We start from the raw sequence: 19,431 nt of genomic DNA on the forward strand, positions 1-19,431 counted from the left end.
CCTACCAACGCCCCTCTCTGAAGCCGTTAAAGATCCTGGACTGCCTAAAATGCCTAAATATATTTTCTTTAAAAAAAATGCCAGCCGGGCAGTGGATTTCTGAGTTCGAGGCCAGCCTGGTCTACAGAGTGAGTTCCAGGACAGCCAGGGCTACACAGAGAAACCCTGTCTCGAAAAAAACCAAATCCAAAAATCAAAAAAACAAAAAAACAAAAACAAACAAACAAAAATGCCATGATGATATCTATCGTAATACATTATGTGCTGATTTTAACAATAAAATAAAAGCTTGAAAAACTCCTCAGATTCTACTAAAACACACTGAAAATGTCATAGCTATCTACACGTGATGGCACATGCCTTTAATCCCACACTCAGGAAGAAGTTGCAAGAGGATCTCTAAATTCTAGGATAGCCTGGTCTACAGAGTGAGTTCCAAAACAGCCGGGGAGGGGTATACAGAGAAACCCGGTTTTGAAGCTACCATTACCACGCCCTACCTGGCCACACCCCACACCCCAGCAAAATTACTGCACCTGTTGCTCTGGCAGGGGACCTGGGCTCAGCTGTCTGCATCTACGTGTCCTATAACAGCTGTCTGTAACGATAGGTCCAGACACTCTCTTCTGGCTTTCTTGGGTACTGCACAGTTGTGGTACACAGACATACATGAAGGCAAAACAGCCATAAACACAATAAAAATGGATATATATATATACATATATATATACATACATATATATGTGTGTGTGTGTGTGTGTATATATATATATATATATAATATATATATAGGAATAAAGTACAGTCAAAAGGACTAACTACTCTTTCTCCTGAGACAGGTTCTCAGAACACGCTGCCTGAATTTTCTCACCAGGCTGTGGACAGGTGGCCTGGCACCGCTACAGCATTTCGAAACAATTTTCTCAGGGCAAATCAAACTTGGCTAAAGAAACATCTGTGGACAACAGCTGAAAGCATCCATTAAAGTCACATCTGCAGGTTCCCAAGCAACCGCCACCGATTCTTAATCGGTTTCCTGTACTTTCAACCCCACCGCCAGTAAAAAAAAAACTGGGAACCATAGATTTAAAATTGACATTCTTGCGATTTACACACATGACATTTCTTGTTAACTTTACCTTATAGACAATTCTACCAGAAATACTGATTTCAGAATCAACTATTATGAAGTGATACGGTGTACAGGACTTGTAATAATCTTGTCTAAAACTTTTTGTCTTATTTAAGCCATTTTCTGTGGGGGGCTTTGTTTTGGGGTATTGGGGTGCACTTGTCCTTTTTTTTTTTTGTAACCAATGCTGGCCTCCAGTTAGCTGTGTAACCAAGGATACCCTGTAATCTGAGGGTGTTGGAGGAGCTGAGACAGGGTTTCTCTAGGTAACCCTGGCTATCTTGGAAGTGACTCTGAAGACCAGGCTGGCTTCGAACTCATGAAGATCAGCTGGTATCTGCCTCCCACTGCCACCACTACCTGGCAACCTTGTATTTCTGATCCCTCTGCTTCTGCATACTTACCAAGCACTGAGGACGTAACCAGATCCCAGCATAGCCAGCTCACAGGGTGCTGGGGACCCCACCCAAGGCTTCAGGTTAGCTACAGCCCCAGCCCTCTTTCAAAGAATTCTCTTAGATTAAAACCACTATTTCAAGCAGTGTCATACAAAGTAAATATGTTTAAGTCATGCTTTGATATTTTACATATTTAAAACTGAATTTGAGTTTAACATACAGCTATCAGACAGGGGTGCTAAGATAACTAAACATGCAGAGTGTTTGACCTGACGCCTGGAAACAGAGTAAGTGTTTGGTGAGGGGCTTTCTTTAATCACAGGTGATTTGATTATTAACATATTTAGGACTTTTTTTCCTTAGAAAAGTTCCGTATTTATCCTTGTGACATACTATCTCTAACTGCAGTGTATTTTATCTCTAGCTTTAAAATGGAGCGTAGAAGTGTTTGAAATCATGTCATTTTAAAAAGTATAATATATTTTACAATCAGGAACTCGGTTTTTCTGGGTCCTCTTTTTCACCAGTAGCCTTTCTGCAACCAACACACATGGCTTTTGTTTATTGAATTCTCCTTGCACTTCACTGAGTCCCCACTCAAGGGCAGGTAGTACTCTAGGTGTTTGGAAGTTAAATATAAATAAGCCCTACATACTTCCATTCAGATGGGTTGTTTCCAAACTAAAGGAATCTGACTTTTAAAAGAAGCAGTATCAATAGCAAGATAGAAATGAGAATATATGTTGTTTTATGAACCATGAACCTTGTTTGTCCGCAGGACCCGCATGTGCTGGGAGGTTCCTGAGTACTCTTTTACCTGGCACTGGCTGAAGAGATACGGATGCTGCTTTCCTGAAGTCTGTTCGGGAGTGAGCCACTGAAGGGCAGAGGATTTGGGAGATGTCTCAAAGGAAATTTCTATAACAACCTCTTGATTTCTGCAGGAAACAAATACAGATTATTAGTAGAATATAATTACGCCTCTCGGAATTTGAATTCAGAACACATACAGGGAACAGCACAATCGATCTCTGGAGGTCTCATTGGTCTTGACTGAGTTCTAGACATAGCAGCTTACACAAATCTGACTCTTGACTATTTGAACATCAGCCCAAATAGCCAATAATAGGTTTCTTCTCACTATTATACTGATGACCATGAAGGGATGATAATCAGTCAAGTGGCCCACAGTGTGTCACGCACTATGTTCATGTTTCTGTGACAGTGGGGATGTGGGAGGACCAGTGTCATCACCCTACCTCAGTGGTGGGTGGCAGCATGTGACCCAGCCTAGTGTTGCTAGGTGACATGGTAAGTCACATCAAGGGAAAGAAGCTTATAATGATTTTTGTAGCTGCAGAATCTAATTTAAACAAACAAACAAACAAACAAAAAACCCTTCCTCAAAGTAATTCATACATAGCAATTTCCTAAGCATCCTTCTGTGACAGACTACAGGAAAACGAAAACTGGTTCTTCATCCTGAAGTTTCAGAAACATTGATAATGAGGGAGGAGCAAGAGCTTCGTAGCCAGGCAGCCCAACCTGGACTGAAGCCCTGACCCCACCACTGCACACTAAGGCAATGACTTGACCTCAACGAACCAGTTCCTTCACCTGTAGAATAGAGTAGATATTCTGTCACCCAGGCTGTGCCTGGGTTTCCTCTCTCTTTCTTAAAGGGGTGAAGGCATAAAGATATTGGAAGATGGCAGTAGATCATCCTTGTTTCAGGAAAATGGTTTCTACTCTTTCTCCTTACCCCAAGTATCAAGGGGTGAGATGCACTCCCTGTGTGATGATTCTGTCTACTGATTTCTTTTTTTGGTTTTTGGTTTTTGTTTTTTTTTATTGGGGGGGGGGGGATTGGAGACAGGGTTTCTCTGTATACCCTTCTCCATGTTTTGTTGGGTTTTTTTGTTTCTTTGGTTTTTTTTTTTTTTGTTTTGTTTTTCGAGACAGGGTTTCTCTGTGTAGTCCTGGCTGTCCTGGAACTCACTCTGTAGACCAGGCTGGTCTCAAACTCAGAAATCTCCCTGCCTCTGCCTCCCAAGTGCTGGGATTACAGGTGTGCGCCTCCACCGACCTGCCTGCCGCCTACTGATTTCTTAAGTGAGTGACTTTCTCAGTGAGTTGTTTTCCTTGTCTCGAAGTATAACTCCTAGGCAGAGGGTGGCTTAGAGAACTAAAGGAGATATTTAAGCACTGACACTGGGAGTGGCAGGAATGTAGCCTCTGGGGCAGAGACAGAGTGCTTGGCTTCGAATATTCCCCTGGTCATCCAGACATGGTGTGCTCCCCCACCGCTCCAGACACCAGTGAAATGAAGAACAGCCCCAGCAATCTTGCCCAGTGTCCTACCAGCCAGTGTTTCATGCTCTCCATTACTTCAGTATTTGAAGAACTTACCATTTGTTCACTGTCAACACCAGTGTGCATGGATTACAGAAGCGATCGCCAATCGCTACATATAAGCAGATATTAGAAACACGGGCAAAGATGTCTGAATTCTTTTAAAATATATCTTGCCATTACTCAGTCATAAAAAGAGGAGAGCATCCGTACTTGCTCAGGGCGATGGGAAGAGAGATTTCCATCGGCGAGCCTTTGTAACCTTGACTTTCTCCAAGGGTGTATTTGACTTCTTGTCCATTGATCACCACTTTTTCTATTGTAAGGTCTTTTGTGTCCAGAGTCTAAAATTAAATAAGAAGATAGTTTTATGCATCAGAAGAAACAAACACTACAGTGTTACTGCAGTAAGGATAAAACTGGCAGATGTGTGCTAGCTTTAATTGGCAATCTGACACATCTAGGAAGAGAATCTCAATGGGGGATTGTCTGGATTAGTTTCGCCTAGGGGCATATCTGTGGGGCAATGTCTTGGTTGGGTTAATTGTGGTGGGAAGAACCCACCACTGTGGGTGGTTCCATTCCCTAGGTTTGGATGCAGACCTGAATAAATATAGAGATGGGGCTGAGCTCAAGCAAGCACACATTCATTCTCTGCTTTTCGCTGTGGGTGTAATGGCTGCTTCAAATTCCTGCCTTTACTTCCCAGGGACATGGACTATAACCTCAAACTCTAAGTCAAAGGAACCCCTTTTCCTTCCTAGTTGCTTTTGTCAAGGTATTTTAATCACACAATAGAAACAAAACTAAAATAAGCAGTCAACAGTAGTAAAAGACTCTTACTTTTCAACACTCTAAGCAACCTGATAATTTGGGGGTTTGGGGACTTGCATATATAATGAATTCTGGGATGCTCACATACACTTTGGACTAATTCTTTAATTCTGTTATAAAAATCTTCACCTGTGATTCAGTTTAACATATTAACATGTCACTACATAGTCTGTGAAAGAAAACACAGAGCCCAGCTCCTCCCATGCACTGTAGTGAACCCCTGAAATTGAAACAAATGCTGGCCCTCACTAGGCACTATTGGTATACAGCTAAACAAAGGTCAACCTTGGAAGGCAACGCTGCCCAGCGCAGCTGAGTCTGCAGAAGGCCGAACAACTAACCGTGCCTACTTACTGTGGCCAATTCAGGGCAGCAGCCTCGAGCAGCAGCGACACTGAGTTCCCATCTCGGTAAATCTCCCTGGAAACCAGACACTTTGACCATGGCCAACTAAGCCCTTCTTTCAGAATTTTCAACCTTCCTATACCACCAAGCTGTCTCCCAGCAGCCTAACAGAGCCTCTCCCAGTACTATGGAGACTGCTCTGTCCATCCAGTTACTAATTGGTCCATTTTGCTTCCTTTGTTTCTTTCTTTTTTTTTTTTTTAAACTGAGGGCAATCTAAGATGGTTGCCTCCATGTCCCACCATTTCCTCCCCCTCTTCACTGGCTTCTAGTGCCTTGGCTATCGGAAGTCTCCTTGGCCCACATCTTTTCTGGTAACTTGACCTCTGTCTGCTCTCACTCTTGTGGGTTTGGCCCCTCTGCCCCACAGTGGATTCTGACTCTCTGTGGAAATGATTCTCTGACTACTTCTATGCTCTGCTCTCTTCTCTTTAATTCCTGAACACAGGAACATCCTGCTGGGAGCCTTGGCCCTCTGACTCCTGCTCATGCACACACACACACACACACACACACACACACACACACACACACACACGTATTCAGCCAGACTGTGCCAGACTTTTGTTTGCTTTTCAACATAAGGTCTGGTCTTGTAGGCTGGACTAGCCTTGAACTTGCAATCTTCCTGTCTTAGCCCTCCTCCTGTGTGCACTGAGAATACAGGGCTATGCCACCACACCCTGCTCTGCCAGCTGTCTCCTTCCCTGTGATGTTACTGGACATCTCTAACTGCCTGACTAGTACCCCAGGCAGTACCACCTCACACTCAATAGGCTTCTAAAACTGATGCCATCACTGTGCCCCCCATGTCAGCTCCCTCCTCGGTCATCTAGAATCTTCACTAGAACTCCTCAAGATACCAAATGCTTGGCACGATCCACAAACTGGTCTCAAATCCTTCCCAAGTCCCAGAGTCATTTCTTTATATTGTCTTTAGACTCTCTTCTCTTTCCGTTCACCACCATCAACATTGGTCCCAACCCTACAGTTAGAATTGTACTGTCTTATCTCCTTACCTTTCAAAGCTTTAGTCCAGTCTACGATAAGATGGGGGAAGGATTGGAAGTTAGAATGCTTAGAGAGGGCCACTCCCTAGTGATCTCCCTTAGGCTAAAGGATAACAAGTTCAGAAAGTCACAGGGAGGTTGGGGAAGACACTCAGTTGGACAAGGGCTTTCCTATCATGAAGAAAATCCAGGGCTCCATCCTCAGCACCAACACATACCAGGTGTGGTGGTTGCCAGTAATCCCAGCACTCAGGAAGTTGAGGCAGGAGGATAAAGTTCAAGGTCAACCTTGGCTACCTCATTCAGTAGAGGCCAATGGATACACAGTCCCTGTCAAAGACAAACAGGTCCCAGGCGCAGATCTCTAGATTTGATTTCGACTTCTCTACACCAAGAGCTTTTTTTTTGGGGGGGGGGGGAAGAATAGTTAGTTTCAAATTTACCCTGAGTATTATTCCACTTCCCTTCTGAGGACAATTAATTCTTTCAAATTACTTTTTGTGGTACCCCTACTATTACTTCAACCAGAACTAGCTCATCTTTTCACATTTGCATAGCCACAATATACGATTGCATTAATAATTCTATTATTATTAATTAATTAACATGAATTAATTTTGACCCTTTGTGATCTAATACCTTTTTTTCTGAACATGGAATTGGCTTTAAGAATATAATTTGAATATCTATGTCCATAACAGACCGTAAGAAAATAAAGAAGGATTAACTGCATCATTTCCCAATGGAACACATTCCCTTTTCTATATTGCCTAATTGTGATGACTACTTTGTGTGAAGCTTCTTTCCCATCTCCTGATTGTTCTAATAGTTGGCCTTGCACTCCCAAATGACATCTGCTGCGCCATTATATTATGACTGAGGATGCTTAAAGAGAATGCTATCTAGATTTGCATCCCCACAGTCAGTATCTGAAAATATGACATGATCATTTACCGGAGAGGCAGGCTCTAAACCAAAACAAGACAGAAAATGCAACTTTAAGCTCTAGAGCTCATCCCAAACCTCAACCTTTATTTCCAAAAATTACAAGAAGTTTCCTTTCAAACTTCACTCATGTTACTAACCATCATCGTCACTAAAAACTGTAGTAGGAAAATAAAGGGAACTGGATAGCTGAAGGGTTAGCATTAGACCTTCCGTAGACACTTACTGAGCACGGACTAACCACAACACCAAGCTACCTACATCATCATAAGAAACTGTCACAGTGTCCCTCTTTAGACAACACACAAAAACATTCTGTATTCCTGAACAGATGACATGCAACACTCCTAAGTCATTTCGCCTCTTGCATAGGCTGCTAGGAAGTTCCACTCCAATTTTATAGCCCACAACTCCCTCACGTTTACTGTCCTCTTCTAGACTCCTTTTAAAAATAGTATACCATATATGTTGTTTTAAATTTACTTTTCCAGGTCCTAAGGATCAGACCCAAGGGGTCACACAATAGGCAAATACTGAATCACAAAACTACATGGCCAGCTTTTACACGTGTGTTTTTCAAAACAAGGTTTCTTTGTGCTGTCTTGGCTGTCTTAGAACCAGCTCTACTGTAGACCAGAGCTGACCTCGAACTCAGAGATCTGACTGTCTCTGCCTCCTGACTGCTGGGATTAAAGGTATACACCACCATTGCCAGGCTCAAGTTCTTTCTAAATAAAAGCAGGTTTGAATAGAGAAAGGCTTATGCCTCTACACCATATTCCTATTTTTTAAACTTATCCACACGCTGCTTTGAGAAAACAAACAAACAAACAAACAAACAGGGTTATATGGAATGAAATCAAAATCAAACCTCCAAACCATCTGGATGTGATATTCAGCTCGGCCACTGTGTTTAGTGGCACCCAGAACAGCAGGAAGGCTCAAAACTGGTTCCTTTAATTACCTAGTGGCTGACCCATAACACAAAACCCTCTGGCCATTAGCAGAGCACCATCTAAACAAAACTGGAAACTTCAAGATAAGAAACAAATGCTTGAGCCAGGTGGTGGTGGTCCACGCTTGTAATCCCAGCACTCTGGGAGGCAGAAGCAGGCGGATTTCTGAGTTCGAGGCCAGCCTGGTCTACAGAGTGAGCTCCAGGACAGCCAGAGCTATACAGAGAAACCCAGTCTTGAAAAAACAAAACAAAAAAAAAAAATCTGAGTACCAAGGTTCAGTATAAGTAACCTAAAACTAGAAGAGGCTTTTAGAACAGTGGGAATATTAGTCCTCTTAGAGGGACCATCAGACTTCAAGAGCAGCACAGAAAAGAAGAAAAGAAGACCTGCTCTCTCTTCACACAGTGCTGGCAGAGCCAGCGGTAGAAGGGCATGATGTCATGACACCTTTGGTATGCAGACCACACTGTTGGCCAGGCAGCCTACATTAGGTTTAGGTACTGCTTTCTAATTGAATTTGTTTCACTCATCCAATTCCTCAGTGTGCTCTGCATGCCAAGGGCTACACAAGGAATTTAAATTATAGAGAGAAAAGACAGTTTCTTCCTACAGTAAGTCAGGAGTTGTGGCTCATGCCTATAATCCCCAGAACTCAGGAACTTGAGATAGGAGAATCACAAGTTTGAGCCCAGCCTGGGCTACATATTGGGTTCAAAGCCAATCTAAGCTTTAGAGAGACCCTGTCTCAAGAAATGGATCCCTGATCTACTATGAGAAAGAAACAAGTCAATTTCAAACACATATAAATAGTATCAAGCATTTGGTCTCAGGCTGTTGCCATAAACAAGCAAAACAATTACAAACAGATGTTACTTTGTACTATAATAACCTCTTAGGAAGAGAACTGGACATTATCATTCCAGCCGCATTACTAAACAGATATGCCAAGCAGAAATCAGAATTTCAAAGTTTTACTTTTTGTAGTTTAGGGGATTGTAAAAATAACAGATAAGATTTTAAAACCTTAAACCTCCTAACTCCTGCTTCCTCGCTAAGCAGAAAGAGATGGAGCTTTCTATCTACAGATAAAGGGCAGTGTTCGGTCATAGGAAGCATTAACAAGCCAGCAAATTTCTCTTTAATAGAAGGAAACTGAGTCCAAAGGCTAAACTTCTGTCCTGCTGGGGCAAAGTTGTCTATGCAATAAAAGATAGCAAGTACCATACTTCCAGACCAAAGTGCAGTTGACTTATAAGGAAATAGCTACCTTCTTTGCCTGTAAGGCTTCATTTTTCTTACTTATAGTATTTTCATTAATTATAAGTACAACAACAACAAAAGATTTTAAGAGGCAAAATCACTGTTCTTATGTACACTTCTAATTCGATCAAATATTGACCCCCATTAATTTCACTCCTACATTCCAGCCCTGCTTGCTTAACTGACATACTTCAGCAGAGATAACCCTACAATGCTGCAAAACACACTGTCTGCTTAGCAGGGTGAATACAGCTGGTCTTTTCATGTTCCTCTTATTTCGAAAATGGTCCTCTATTGACTTTCCCCCTCAAGGAAAAGGTTCCATCCTAATGCCATCAGACAACATAAGAACACTGACTATTGATCGACTCTATGAAACAGATCAAACCATTGAGTATTGCATGATTCTAAACACATCTTTATTCAAATGGTTAGGATTTATAGAAGTACATTATTTTATAAGAAGTGCAATGATGACTTGACCCAATAATGACTTGCTCCTTGAAACCACTTATTAAAAATTGTATTGGGCCATCCTTAGAAAGCTGGACTATTCCACCTGTCCTTAAACTATCAGAAGATAATAGCTGTAAGAAGCAATGGCAGGAAGGGTCCCTGAAGAGCAAGGGTTGCACCTGCTTTTAGAGAGCAGAAACTGGAAACCTGGAAACCGGGAGGAAAGGGCAGGGAACCCTAAGGGGCTTGAAACACAGGATGTGTGATCTGAGAGTTGGGTGCGCCTGACGAGTAAAGACGGTGCATGGGGGCGGGTGGGGGGGGGAATGGCAAAGTCTGGGGACTGGGGAGGGAATTCTGGGAAGTGGGCCAAGGAAGAAGGGGCCATAAGCGAGGGGACTGGGATGGGGGATAGGACGAAATATCCCAGGAGTGGGTGAGGGGCGAGGCGTGGAAGGGGCGCTAGGATGTGTCCAGGAAAAGGGGAGGGAGCGGGAGGAGACCATCATACGTGGAGGGCGAAGGGGAGAGTGCTGATGTAAAAGTGGGGCTGAGGATGGATGAGTGTGGGAGCTGAGAAAGAGGTACAGGAGCCCGACGGAGAGTCAGCGATCTCAGGGCTCGCGGGGAGCAGGGGTGAAGAGCGGGAGGAGAGCGGCCCCGGAGAAGCGGCGCTGCACAGACCAGCGTACCAGGCTGCGCAGATTATCCTCCTGTGACTGGACCGTGAGCGCGGCAGTCCCGGTCAGCGCCCGGCGAGCAAAGTCGACGCTGCAGCGAAGATGGAGGTGCTGGGTTCGGCAGACCGAGGCTGGAGAAGCCAAGGAGCAAGTATCCGCGACCTCGGGCATGGTTGTGGGAGATCGGCCGCACGTCAGCCAGCACTCAGACACTCTACCGCCAGACTTTCACCGCGAGCCGGAGAACGGAGGGAAGCACAGAGGGTAGATGGCGCGGTGCACCCCGGGAAAGAGAGGCTCCGAGGCTCCGAGGGACTTGGAGGAGGGCAGGACGGAACTACCAATCCCATGATGCAGCGCGATCAGGCTAACGCTAGACCGCATGGGATTGGGGGGCTGTGCGAAAAGGAACCGAGGGGTGTCTGCGGCCGGGGTACCGCAGCTTAAGAAAAAGCTGAGTGGAGCGGGTTCACATCTAATGGAATGCTTTCATTTTAGTTCTGTTCGGTTGCGATAGGAGCCATGATGGCATTACGAAAAGCAAAGACAATTGGTGTACTTTTGTTGAGGGCGGGGCGGTCTTGAATAGATAAAAGGCCTATCAGAAAGGGCATTACTGTGCAATTCCTCGTTAGTATAGTGGTGAGTATCCCCGCCTGTCACGCGGGAGACCGGGGTTCGATTCCCCGACGGGGAGGCACAATAACATATTTTTAGTAGGGCTTTGGTTTGTTAGTATTATAATGACCTCACTGTTGCCTGTTTTTCTGGTTCTCTCGTGAATTCCAGGCTATAAGTACCTAAACCGAAATAAAACAACATTAACGTCTGAAAAACGAGTTATGAAATGTGCACTGACCACAACGGTAAAAATAGAACAGCGGCACATCTAGCCCAGCTCTGGCTACTGTGAAAGTCAAAGGAGTGTTGAAGGATGCCTGGCAATTTAATTGTAAACAACTTTTAAGACCTGAGAAATGAGAAACAGCCTGTGTTGTTCGACAAAGCAGATCACACCAGATTAAGTTCCTGAAAAGAGCCTGCAACGTCGCAAACGTATATTTTGAAAGACAGGAAAATTCACCTCTTCTACCGCTTCCCTAAAGGATTGCAAAGACTTCTCATTCCCCACCCCCCTTGCTTCACGTAGACTTTCTGCGAGTGCGCAATGTAATTTGCAGATATTAAGTGCACTCTGCCAAACTAGCCGCCTAGAAAAGAGCTGAGGGGATGAGGGATCTGTATCCAAACTCGTGATTGATGTTCATTCCGCTGCCAGATGCTCCCATGATGACCTAACCCTGCCTGGTGCTTGGCTGTAAGTCAAGGAAGCGTGATACATGCATTTCCGGAGGAGCAAGTATTACCTCTTTAGGAAGGGTCAGGAGTCACATAACAAAGGGTGAAACATCTGGGGTGGGCTTTGAAAGCCATGGAGAAAGTGGAGGAACCAAGGAAACAGCAGGAACTGAAAACGGAGGCATGGGCTGAAACAGCGGGGTGGCGTGGGGGGTAAGAACAATTCTAGGTATTCAAATCCGACTGTTTAACCAAAATCCTTTAACCACAGGTTAAAGTCTCTGTGTAGTCCTGTCTGTTTGTCCTGGAATGCTCTCTGTAGACCAGGCAGGCCTCAACTCAAAGATCCGCCTGCCTCTGCCTCCCAAGGGCTGGGATTGAGGACATGCGCCACCACTGCCCAGTGGTGGTGATATACGCTCTCCTTTCCTCTGTGGGCTGTGTTTGGTTTGATATTAGTTGCCTCTAAAATCTCTTTTCCATCCTTAGTAGTAGGCATTTAGCCGGGCACGCAACTGCCCAGAAAGAAGGTCTTACCTGTTTCTTCTTTGCATTTAGACCTTGCAATTAGATTCTGACCAGTAGAATGTCAGCAGATTGTTAAGTAAAGTTTCTGTGAAGTATCTTCACAAAAACAACAACAGCAAGAACTGCAATTCTGTCCTCTAGAACATAGACATAAAGTCTCCAGCTCTTAACTGCACATTATAACATGAGGTTTGAGCTGTGTGCTGAGAAAGATAGAGAAGCAAAATTGGAGAAGCCACAAACTAGAAATGGCCCGAGTTGTTAGGACCATGGAACCCCTCCATGTACTGTCTCAGATTTCTTTTGAGAGAGCAGGAAATACATTTGTTTAAGACAGAGTTATTTTGGGATAATCTGTCATTGAGAGGGTTACCAGTCTTTGGTAAGAGCTGGTCCTCTGGCCCTAGTCAGAAGTCTGTCACTCCCAGGACTTGCTAGTGTTTGTCAGTTTGCCATTATTTGGGAGTGGGGTATACTGATTTTTTTAATTGAAAAATATTTTTCATACACTAGATTTTGATTATGTTCTCTGCTTTCCCAATTCCTCTGACATCCTGCCACCTCTTTACTGACCCAACTCCCTGCTCTCTCTCTCTCTCTCTCTCTCTCTCTCTCTCTCTCTCTCCCCCCTCCCTTCCTTCCTCCCTCCCTCTCAATAAAACAACAACAAAGAAACAAAAATAAGACAGGAAAAACCCACAAAAATGAAAATCAAATTAAACAAGCAAAAGACCAATAAGACAAAAAAAAAAAAAAAAAAAAAAAAAAAAAAAAAAAAAACAAAGTCAAACAAAGCTGAAGGAAACAAGAAGTCTACAAGAATACCACTGAGTTTGCTTTGCGATGACCGACTACCCCTGGTCCTGGGGCCCATCCTGAAGTATGGTTGATACACCCTGTGAGATTTTATTGGAGAAAACAGATTTAGTATTTGCCAGCCGTTATCTGAGAGTTCGCTGTCATTTTATTGGGGACTAGTGGGTCAGTCTGAAAACTGTTGTTTATCAAACTAGTCTTGTTTCTTCCTTGTGTTATCTGCCTGAGCATGCTCTGAGATTAGATGATCTCACTTCTTCACTTAAATTTTTCAAGCTCTCAGGGAGAGAAAGCTAGTTTTCTTCCAATGTGTACCAGTGCTGCAGGAAACAGCTTGGTTCCCACTTGCAAAGCGGTGACATTCGTTGGACTCAGTGGGCTTTATATGAAGAATATAATGTTGGGGAGGAGGAAGGAGAGACTTTGGAGGAATTGGAGGTGGACTGAGGGATAAATTTGATCGAAATAACATGCACACAACAGCAATGCTAACAATAATAATAAACTCCCCAGGGTCTCACCAGTGTGGACATGCTGAAATGTTTGGGCATGCACTTTATCTTAGTTTCTCTTCATCGCCATGACTGTAAAACCTGAGACCAACTTAACAAAGGAGAGATTTGTTTTGGCTCATGGTTTTGGACAGTTCAGTCCCTGTGACCTGACACAGAATATGGAGACAGCAAACAGTGTGTTGAGGAGGAGGCTGTATATCTCGTGACCATCAGGAAAGAGAGAAAGGCAAGAAAGGGCAGGATCCCCCATGTCCCCACCCCCAGTGACATAATTCCTCCCTGGGTCCCACCTTCTAACATTTCCAGAGATCCCCCAGAGAGTCAGCTGGAGAGCAAGCTTCCAACACAGGAGCCTTTGCAGAGACACTTCTTGTTCATATCATAACATAATCCAAAAGATTTAGCAGATGAAAGTAATATTTGTTTTTAAAGAAAGCTTTGGCATTTAAAAAAATGACCTATCACTCACAGACTACACTATAGAGCTAATATATTCTGTATTTTTCATGCTGTTGGGTTTTTTTAATGAAAATTATATTAAAGGAATAAAAGGTGTCTTATTTCATGTTTAAGGCTGTAGTTCTGTGGTGGTGCAGGTTACTGGCTTTGCATTTGATTTTTCTCAGTTGAGAATCCTGGTTTGCTTAAATTTGATGTGGAAAACTCTACCCGTACATCTGGATTTCTCAGTTGGACATTCTTCAAGACTGGGTCAGCATCTGAACAGTGGCTTTCTGCCTTATATAGTCTGATGAAATCTCATTGAGACACCTCCTGCCTCCTTCTTGAAGAAATGCATACCCTGCTTTATCCCATATGTCTTGTTAGGGTTTTTCCTTTGCTATAAGGAGACACCATGACCAAGGCAACTCTTATAAAGACAACATTTAAATGGGGCTGGCTTCCAAGTTCTGAGGTTCAGTCCATTATCATCATGGCAGGAAGTGTGGCAGTGTCCAGGCAGGCGGACATGGTCCTGGAAAAGGAGTTCTACATCTTGTTCCGAAGGCCAACAGAAAGATTGTCTCCCAAGTGGCTAGGAGAAAGATCTCAAAGCCCACCCCACGATGACACACTTCCTCCAACAAGGCCACACCCACTCCTACAAGGCTCCACCCCCTAATAGTTGCCACTCCCTGGGCCAAGCATAATCAATCCACCTCACCGTGTCACTCAGTTGCATACTCTATATGACAGAAATTGACCAAACAATATAAACAGGCAGGTTGATACCCAACCTAATTATTCTATTATTCTAAAAGTTTTGTTTTGTTCTTTTGTTGTTGTTGTTGTTTTTGTCGATACAGGGTTTCTCTGTGTAACCCTGGCTGTCCTGCAACTCACTCTGTAGACCAGGCTGGCCTCGAACTCAGAAATCCGCATGCCTCTGCCTCCCAAGTGCTGGGATTAAAGGCATGCACCACCACCGCCCGGCATTTTATTTTTCAATAGAAATGTTTCTGATTCTTGATTGACAGAAGCACCAGCCAGAGGCCTTTGGATCCAGTACCCGTTTGCCTTTTCAATCTCATCCCTCTCCTTACCTCCAAAGCACTGTCCTCTGATTGTCCCTGCTCGCTCCCTCCTCCTGCCAGCCTAGAGCACAGATATCTTTCTCTTCATGCTTTGTGTTTCCAAGAACATTTTCCCCTCTTTCCCGTCTCCAAATCCCTCCTGGAAATCCCCTGGCTAGTAACTCTGGGTAGTTAATGATATGAGACTATGGAAGGCAGACCAGCCTGGGGGGCGGGGGAGGTGACAAGAAGATGCAGGAACCTGCGGGAGCCCCGTACCCCGGAGAAGGCTGTTGAGATAATGCTATGGGACTCGGCTAACGCACATGGCGAGCAGCTCCTGTTGTTAAATCCCGGCATCTCTGAAATGAACGGGCTGAGTGATCTGTAGCTGCTAGCGAGAAAAGGGCCAGGTCCTGAGACAACGTCACAGCTTAGAGCAGCAAGGGTGGAGAGCGGCCAGAAATGCATTCGGGCGGACACAAGAGACGAGAGCATTTCAGTAAGGAAGGCGGCGTTAGTTCCTGTTTAACTTACATCAGCTGTAGACATGGGCCTTAGCCCAGAGAAGTAGACAACATGCTATGAGAATAGCTGGGCGGTGGTGGTGCACGGCCGTAATCCCAGCACTTGGGAGGCAGAGGCAGGTGGATTTCTGAGTTCGAGGCCAGCCTAGTCTACAGAGTGAGTTCCAGGACAGCCAGGGCTTAGTCTTCTGAATTCACCTTGGTTAACATTATGACAAGTTTCCCCGGCGACAAGGGACAGATATTTTAGCCACTGCTCTAACATACACTCAGGAATTCGAACCAGTCTTGTCTTCTTTCAAGGTTAACTGATTGTCCTACTGGTCTCTCCACACGCCTACCCCCCTTAACATCAGCCTTTGCTATTAAATTTAGGACCACTCAGAATTTTTTTTCTTCTATTATGTTTTAGAAAATACTTTTCTAGGCCGTGCGATGGTGGTGCACGCCTCTAATCCCAGCACTTGGGAGGCAGAGGCAGGTGGATTTCTGAGGAGAAGGGTGACTCTGTAGGAGGACCAGCAGTCTCAGTTAATCTGGATCCCCGAGGTCTCTCAAACACTGGACCACCAAACAGGCAGCATACACCAGCTGATATGAGACCCCCAACACACACACATACAGTAGAGGACTGCTAGGTCTATGTTCATTCAGAGATGATGCATCTCACCCTCAAGAGACTGGAGTCCCCAGGGAGTTTAGAGGTCAGGGGGTGGGGGTAGGGACATCAGTGTGGAGACGGGAGGGTGGGGAGGAGGTATGGGATATGGAACAGTCGGAGGGTAGACAGGGGTGGGGGGAATAAAATATGGAGTTTTAAAAAGTAAATAAATTGAGCTGGGCAGTGGTGGCACACGCCTTTGACCCCAGCACTTGGGAGGCAGAGGCAGGCAGATTTCTGAGTTTGAGGCCAGCCTGGTCTACAGAGTGAGTTCCAGGACAGCCAGGGTTACACAGAGAAACCCTGTCTCAAAAAAAAAAAAAACAAACAAACAAACAAACAAAGAAAAAAGAGAGAAAGAAAAAAAGAAAGAAAAGAAAATACTTTTCTCTGGCAGGATATAAGGTTGAGGAGGGTATGCACTAAGAGATACAGGCAAGAAAAAAAGAAAACAGAACATGAAATTTCAAGTGCCCCTTGCTATTGCTCTCTCTCTCTCTCTCTCTCTCTCTCTCTCTCTGTCTGTCTCTCTTCTTTCTTTCTTTTCTCCTTTTCTTTCTTCCTTTCTCTCCTTGTTTATTTCTCTCTTTTGACAAACATGTCTCTGATTTCCATTTTGAAGCATTTAACTGATGATCATAGAAAAACCACAGTAGCTTGGACCACAGTTCTAAGAATGGAAAAAGTACAGTCAAATCCAGCGTGGGTTCTGAAAGCAGAGTCGATAGGATTTCTGATCAGATTAGAGATGGACAAGAGGAGAAAGGGAGGAGTCGAGGCTGAGGTCAAGACTGTTGGCAGAAGAAATCAGGAGACTGCAATTTGATTAACCAAGATGGGGCATGGGGATGCTCTGTGAAAAGAGGGTATGAGCAGGGCTCCGTCTTTCACGTGGTAAATTTGAGGTGTCAGTTCCTCATCTGAGGGGAGATGCTGAATACGTAGGATGTATGAGAACTGAGGTCCTCTGGGGCGGCGACGCCCTGTTCAGGAGCTGACAGATGACTGTTCACTGACTGCAACATAATGACCGAAGTGAGATGGAATGTAGTGTGTATCACGAAGTCGGTTATCTTGGCCTTTCTTTAGCCTGTTTCAGTGACTGCTCACTGTCAAATCCTGTGCCTGACGTAGCATTTTTGTGTCTACCAGATACAAGTTCTCACAATGTATGCGAAGACTGCTGGACCTCTGGCTTGGATGACATTTGAGTCCAAGGAAGACTTTTTATGATTGCTAAGCTTGGTGACTCTTGACTGTCAACACCACTTTCAGGAAAGCTGAAACCAGGAGAGGATTACAAGTTGACAGACACACAGTGAGAAAACGTCTGTCTCGAAAATCACTAAGTGGGACTGGAGAGATGGTTCAGCAGTTAAGAGCACTGGCTGCTCTTCCAGAGGATAAAGGTTTGATCCTTAGCACCCACATGGCAGCTTCCAAAGCATCTGTAAGTCCAGTTCCAGGGGATCCTACATCCCCTCCTGGCCGCTGAGGGCACCTGGTATGCAAGTGGGACACAGACATATATACAAATATAAACAAATATAAATAAACAAACAAAAACAAACACAAAAGGAAACAAGCACGAAGGAGTCCCACACTCTGTAAAAGACATCTGAATCCTACAGAAGGCAATCCCCTGCCTCATGCAGTCACCCTATATAATGATTCCACCCACTTGCTTTTGTGATGACAGCTTCCACAACTTCTTTCAAGAGAGACACATCGTGTGTACCCCGAGTTTGTGTTCAAGAGAATGATCACTCAGACTGGCTGAGGATAAACTATTTTCTTCTTTCAGTGGAGTTTTTTGACACCGATTGTGTGGAGTCCTGAGGAAAAGCTGGGGTGGGCTAATTGTGATTTGGGGAGCTCACCAAGGAGAGGGCACAAAGAGAAAAGCTAGCCAGGGACACTTGGGGACAATAGTTCCTCATATAGATGGACAGGCAATGGAATAAACATCTCAGAGGAGAAGGGGAGGGAACATCTTTAGAAAAGAGCTATCAGCTGTGTGGAATGCTGCCGCTCCCTCAATAAGATAAGGGTTAGCTTTGTGGAAGTCCCCAAAGTTGCCCGACAAGTAGTGTCAGGCCTCAGTAGAGTCAGGGCCATGAAAACCTAACTGACGAAGGTTCTGGAAGACTGGGAAGCAACAGAAACAGATTTGTGCATGTTGAAGAATTTTAAGAAGAAGATCAGAAAAAAAAGGGTGGGGGTCGTGGGGCATGGTGGCGCATGCCTTAAATCCCAGGACTTGGGAGGCAGAGGCAGGTGGATTTCTGAGTTCGAGGCCAGCCTGGTCTACAGAGTGAGTTCCAGGACAGCTAGGGCTACACAGTTTCTCGAAAAAACAAACAAACAAACAAAAAAGAAAAGGGTGGGGGGGGGTCATAGCTGAAGAAAAGAGTGAGCCAAGAGAAGGATTTCTGAGTTGGAAGAAATAAAAGTATATGTGTTGGCTGTTGGGAATATTCGGTAGAGACAAGGTTACTGGAAATGAAGGCAAGGGGTGTGGGGAAAGGCGGGGATAATGTCTCCCTTGACCGCCAGAGGCTGAGGTCCGCAGGAGGTTGCAAGCAAAGAAACTGGCTTTAGCCAGAAGGTGGGTAGTCATTTACCCATAACCACAGAGGGTAGGTACAGGGTGGTACAGATGCAGGTGTAGGCTCGATCAGGGGTAAATGACCTTGAAGAAGATTTGGGGACCTTCTTGTCTAAAGTCGGAAGCAAAATCATCAGTCAAGAGTGAGGTGAGATGAACAGGGCTTCGGAGATTCCGACAGAAAAGAAAGAGATAAGAAGTCTGTGGCAAGAGAGACCGGGTAGACAGTTTGTTTTCTGGGCACTTCTAAGGGGCCAAAGCGTCTTCCCTAGTCATAGAAGTCATAGATGTTAGCATTCCTTCTAGGCTCCGCCCCACCGTTACCTGGCAACAGCAAGCGTGCCCAACTCACTATAAAAGGGGCTGTTTGCCCCCTTACTCTCTTACTCTCTGCCCCTTCTCTCCCTCCCCATCTCCCTCTCCCCATTCCCCTCTCCCCATCCCCTCCTCTTTCTCCAAGTGTTCGGAGCCCCGCCTCTCCTCTCTCTCTTCTCTCCCCCCCGCCCCCCCCCCCGCCTTTCTCTGTCTCTAC

At 44.8% G+C, this 19,431-nt stretch overlaps 1 protein-coding gene and 1 non-coding gene across 3 annotated transcripts in view; one reads left to right on the forward strand and one right to left on the reverse strand.

Annotated features, from left to right (window-relative positions):
- The window catches only part of Lta4h (leukotriene A4 hydrolase), a 32,799-nt gene extending 22,087 nt beyond the window's left edge, over positions 1-10,712 (reverse strand). Inside the window, exons 1-3 of one of the 2 annotated variants that reach the window (XM_052165354.1) lie at positions 10,444-10,712; positions 4,096-4,226; positions 2,348-2,468 (exon numbers count right to left, since the gene is read on the reverse strand). In XM_052165354.1, coding sequence (XP_052021314.1) covers positions 2,348-2,468; positions 4,096-4,226; positions 10,444-10,602 — 411 coding nt within the window. In that variant the 5' untranslated portion in view covers positions 10,603-10,712. The remainder of the gene's footprint in view (positions 1-2,347; positions 2,469-4,095; positions 4,227-10,443) is intronic. The other variant, XM_052165353.1, reaches the window with a different exon arrangement.
- Positions 10,713-11,056: 344 nt separating this feature from the next.
- Positions 11,057-11,128, forward strand: Trnad-guc (transfer RNA aspartic acid (anticodon GUC)). The gene has a single exon. It is a non-coding gene; the product is annotated as a tRNA-Asp (tRNA).
- Positions 11,129-19,431: the final 8,303 nt, after the last annotated feature.

The sequence above is a fragment of the Apodemus sylvaticus genome, chromosome 20, assembly GCF_947179515.1.
Source record: "Apodemus sylvaticus chromosome 20, mApoSyl1.1, whole genome shotgun sequence".
NCBI lineage: Eukaryota > Metazoa > Chordata > Mammalia > Rodentia > Muridae > Apodemus > Apodemus sylvaticus.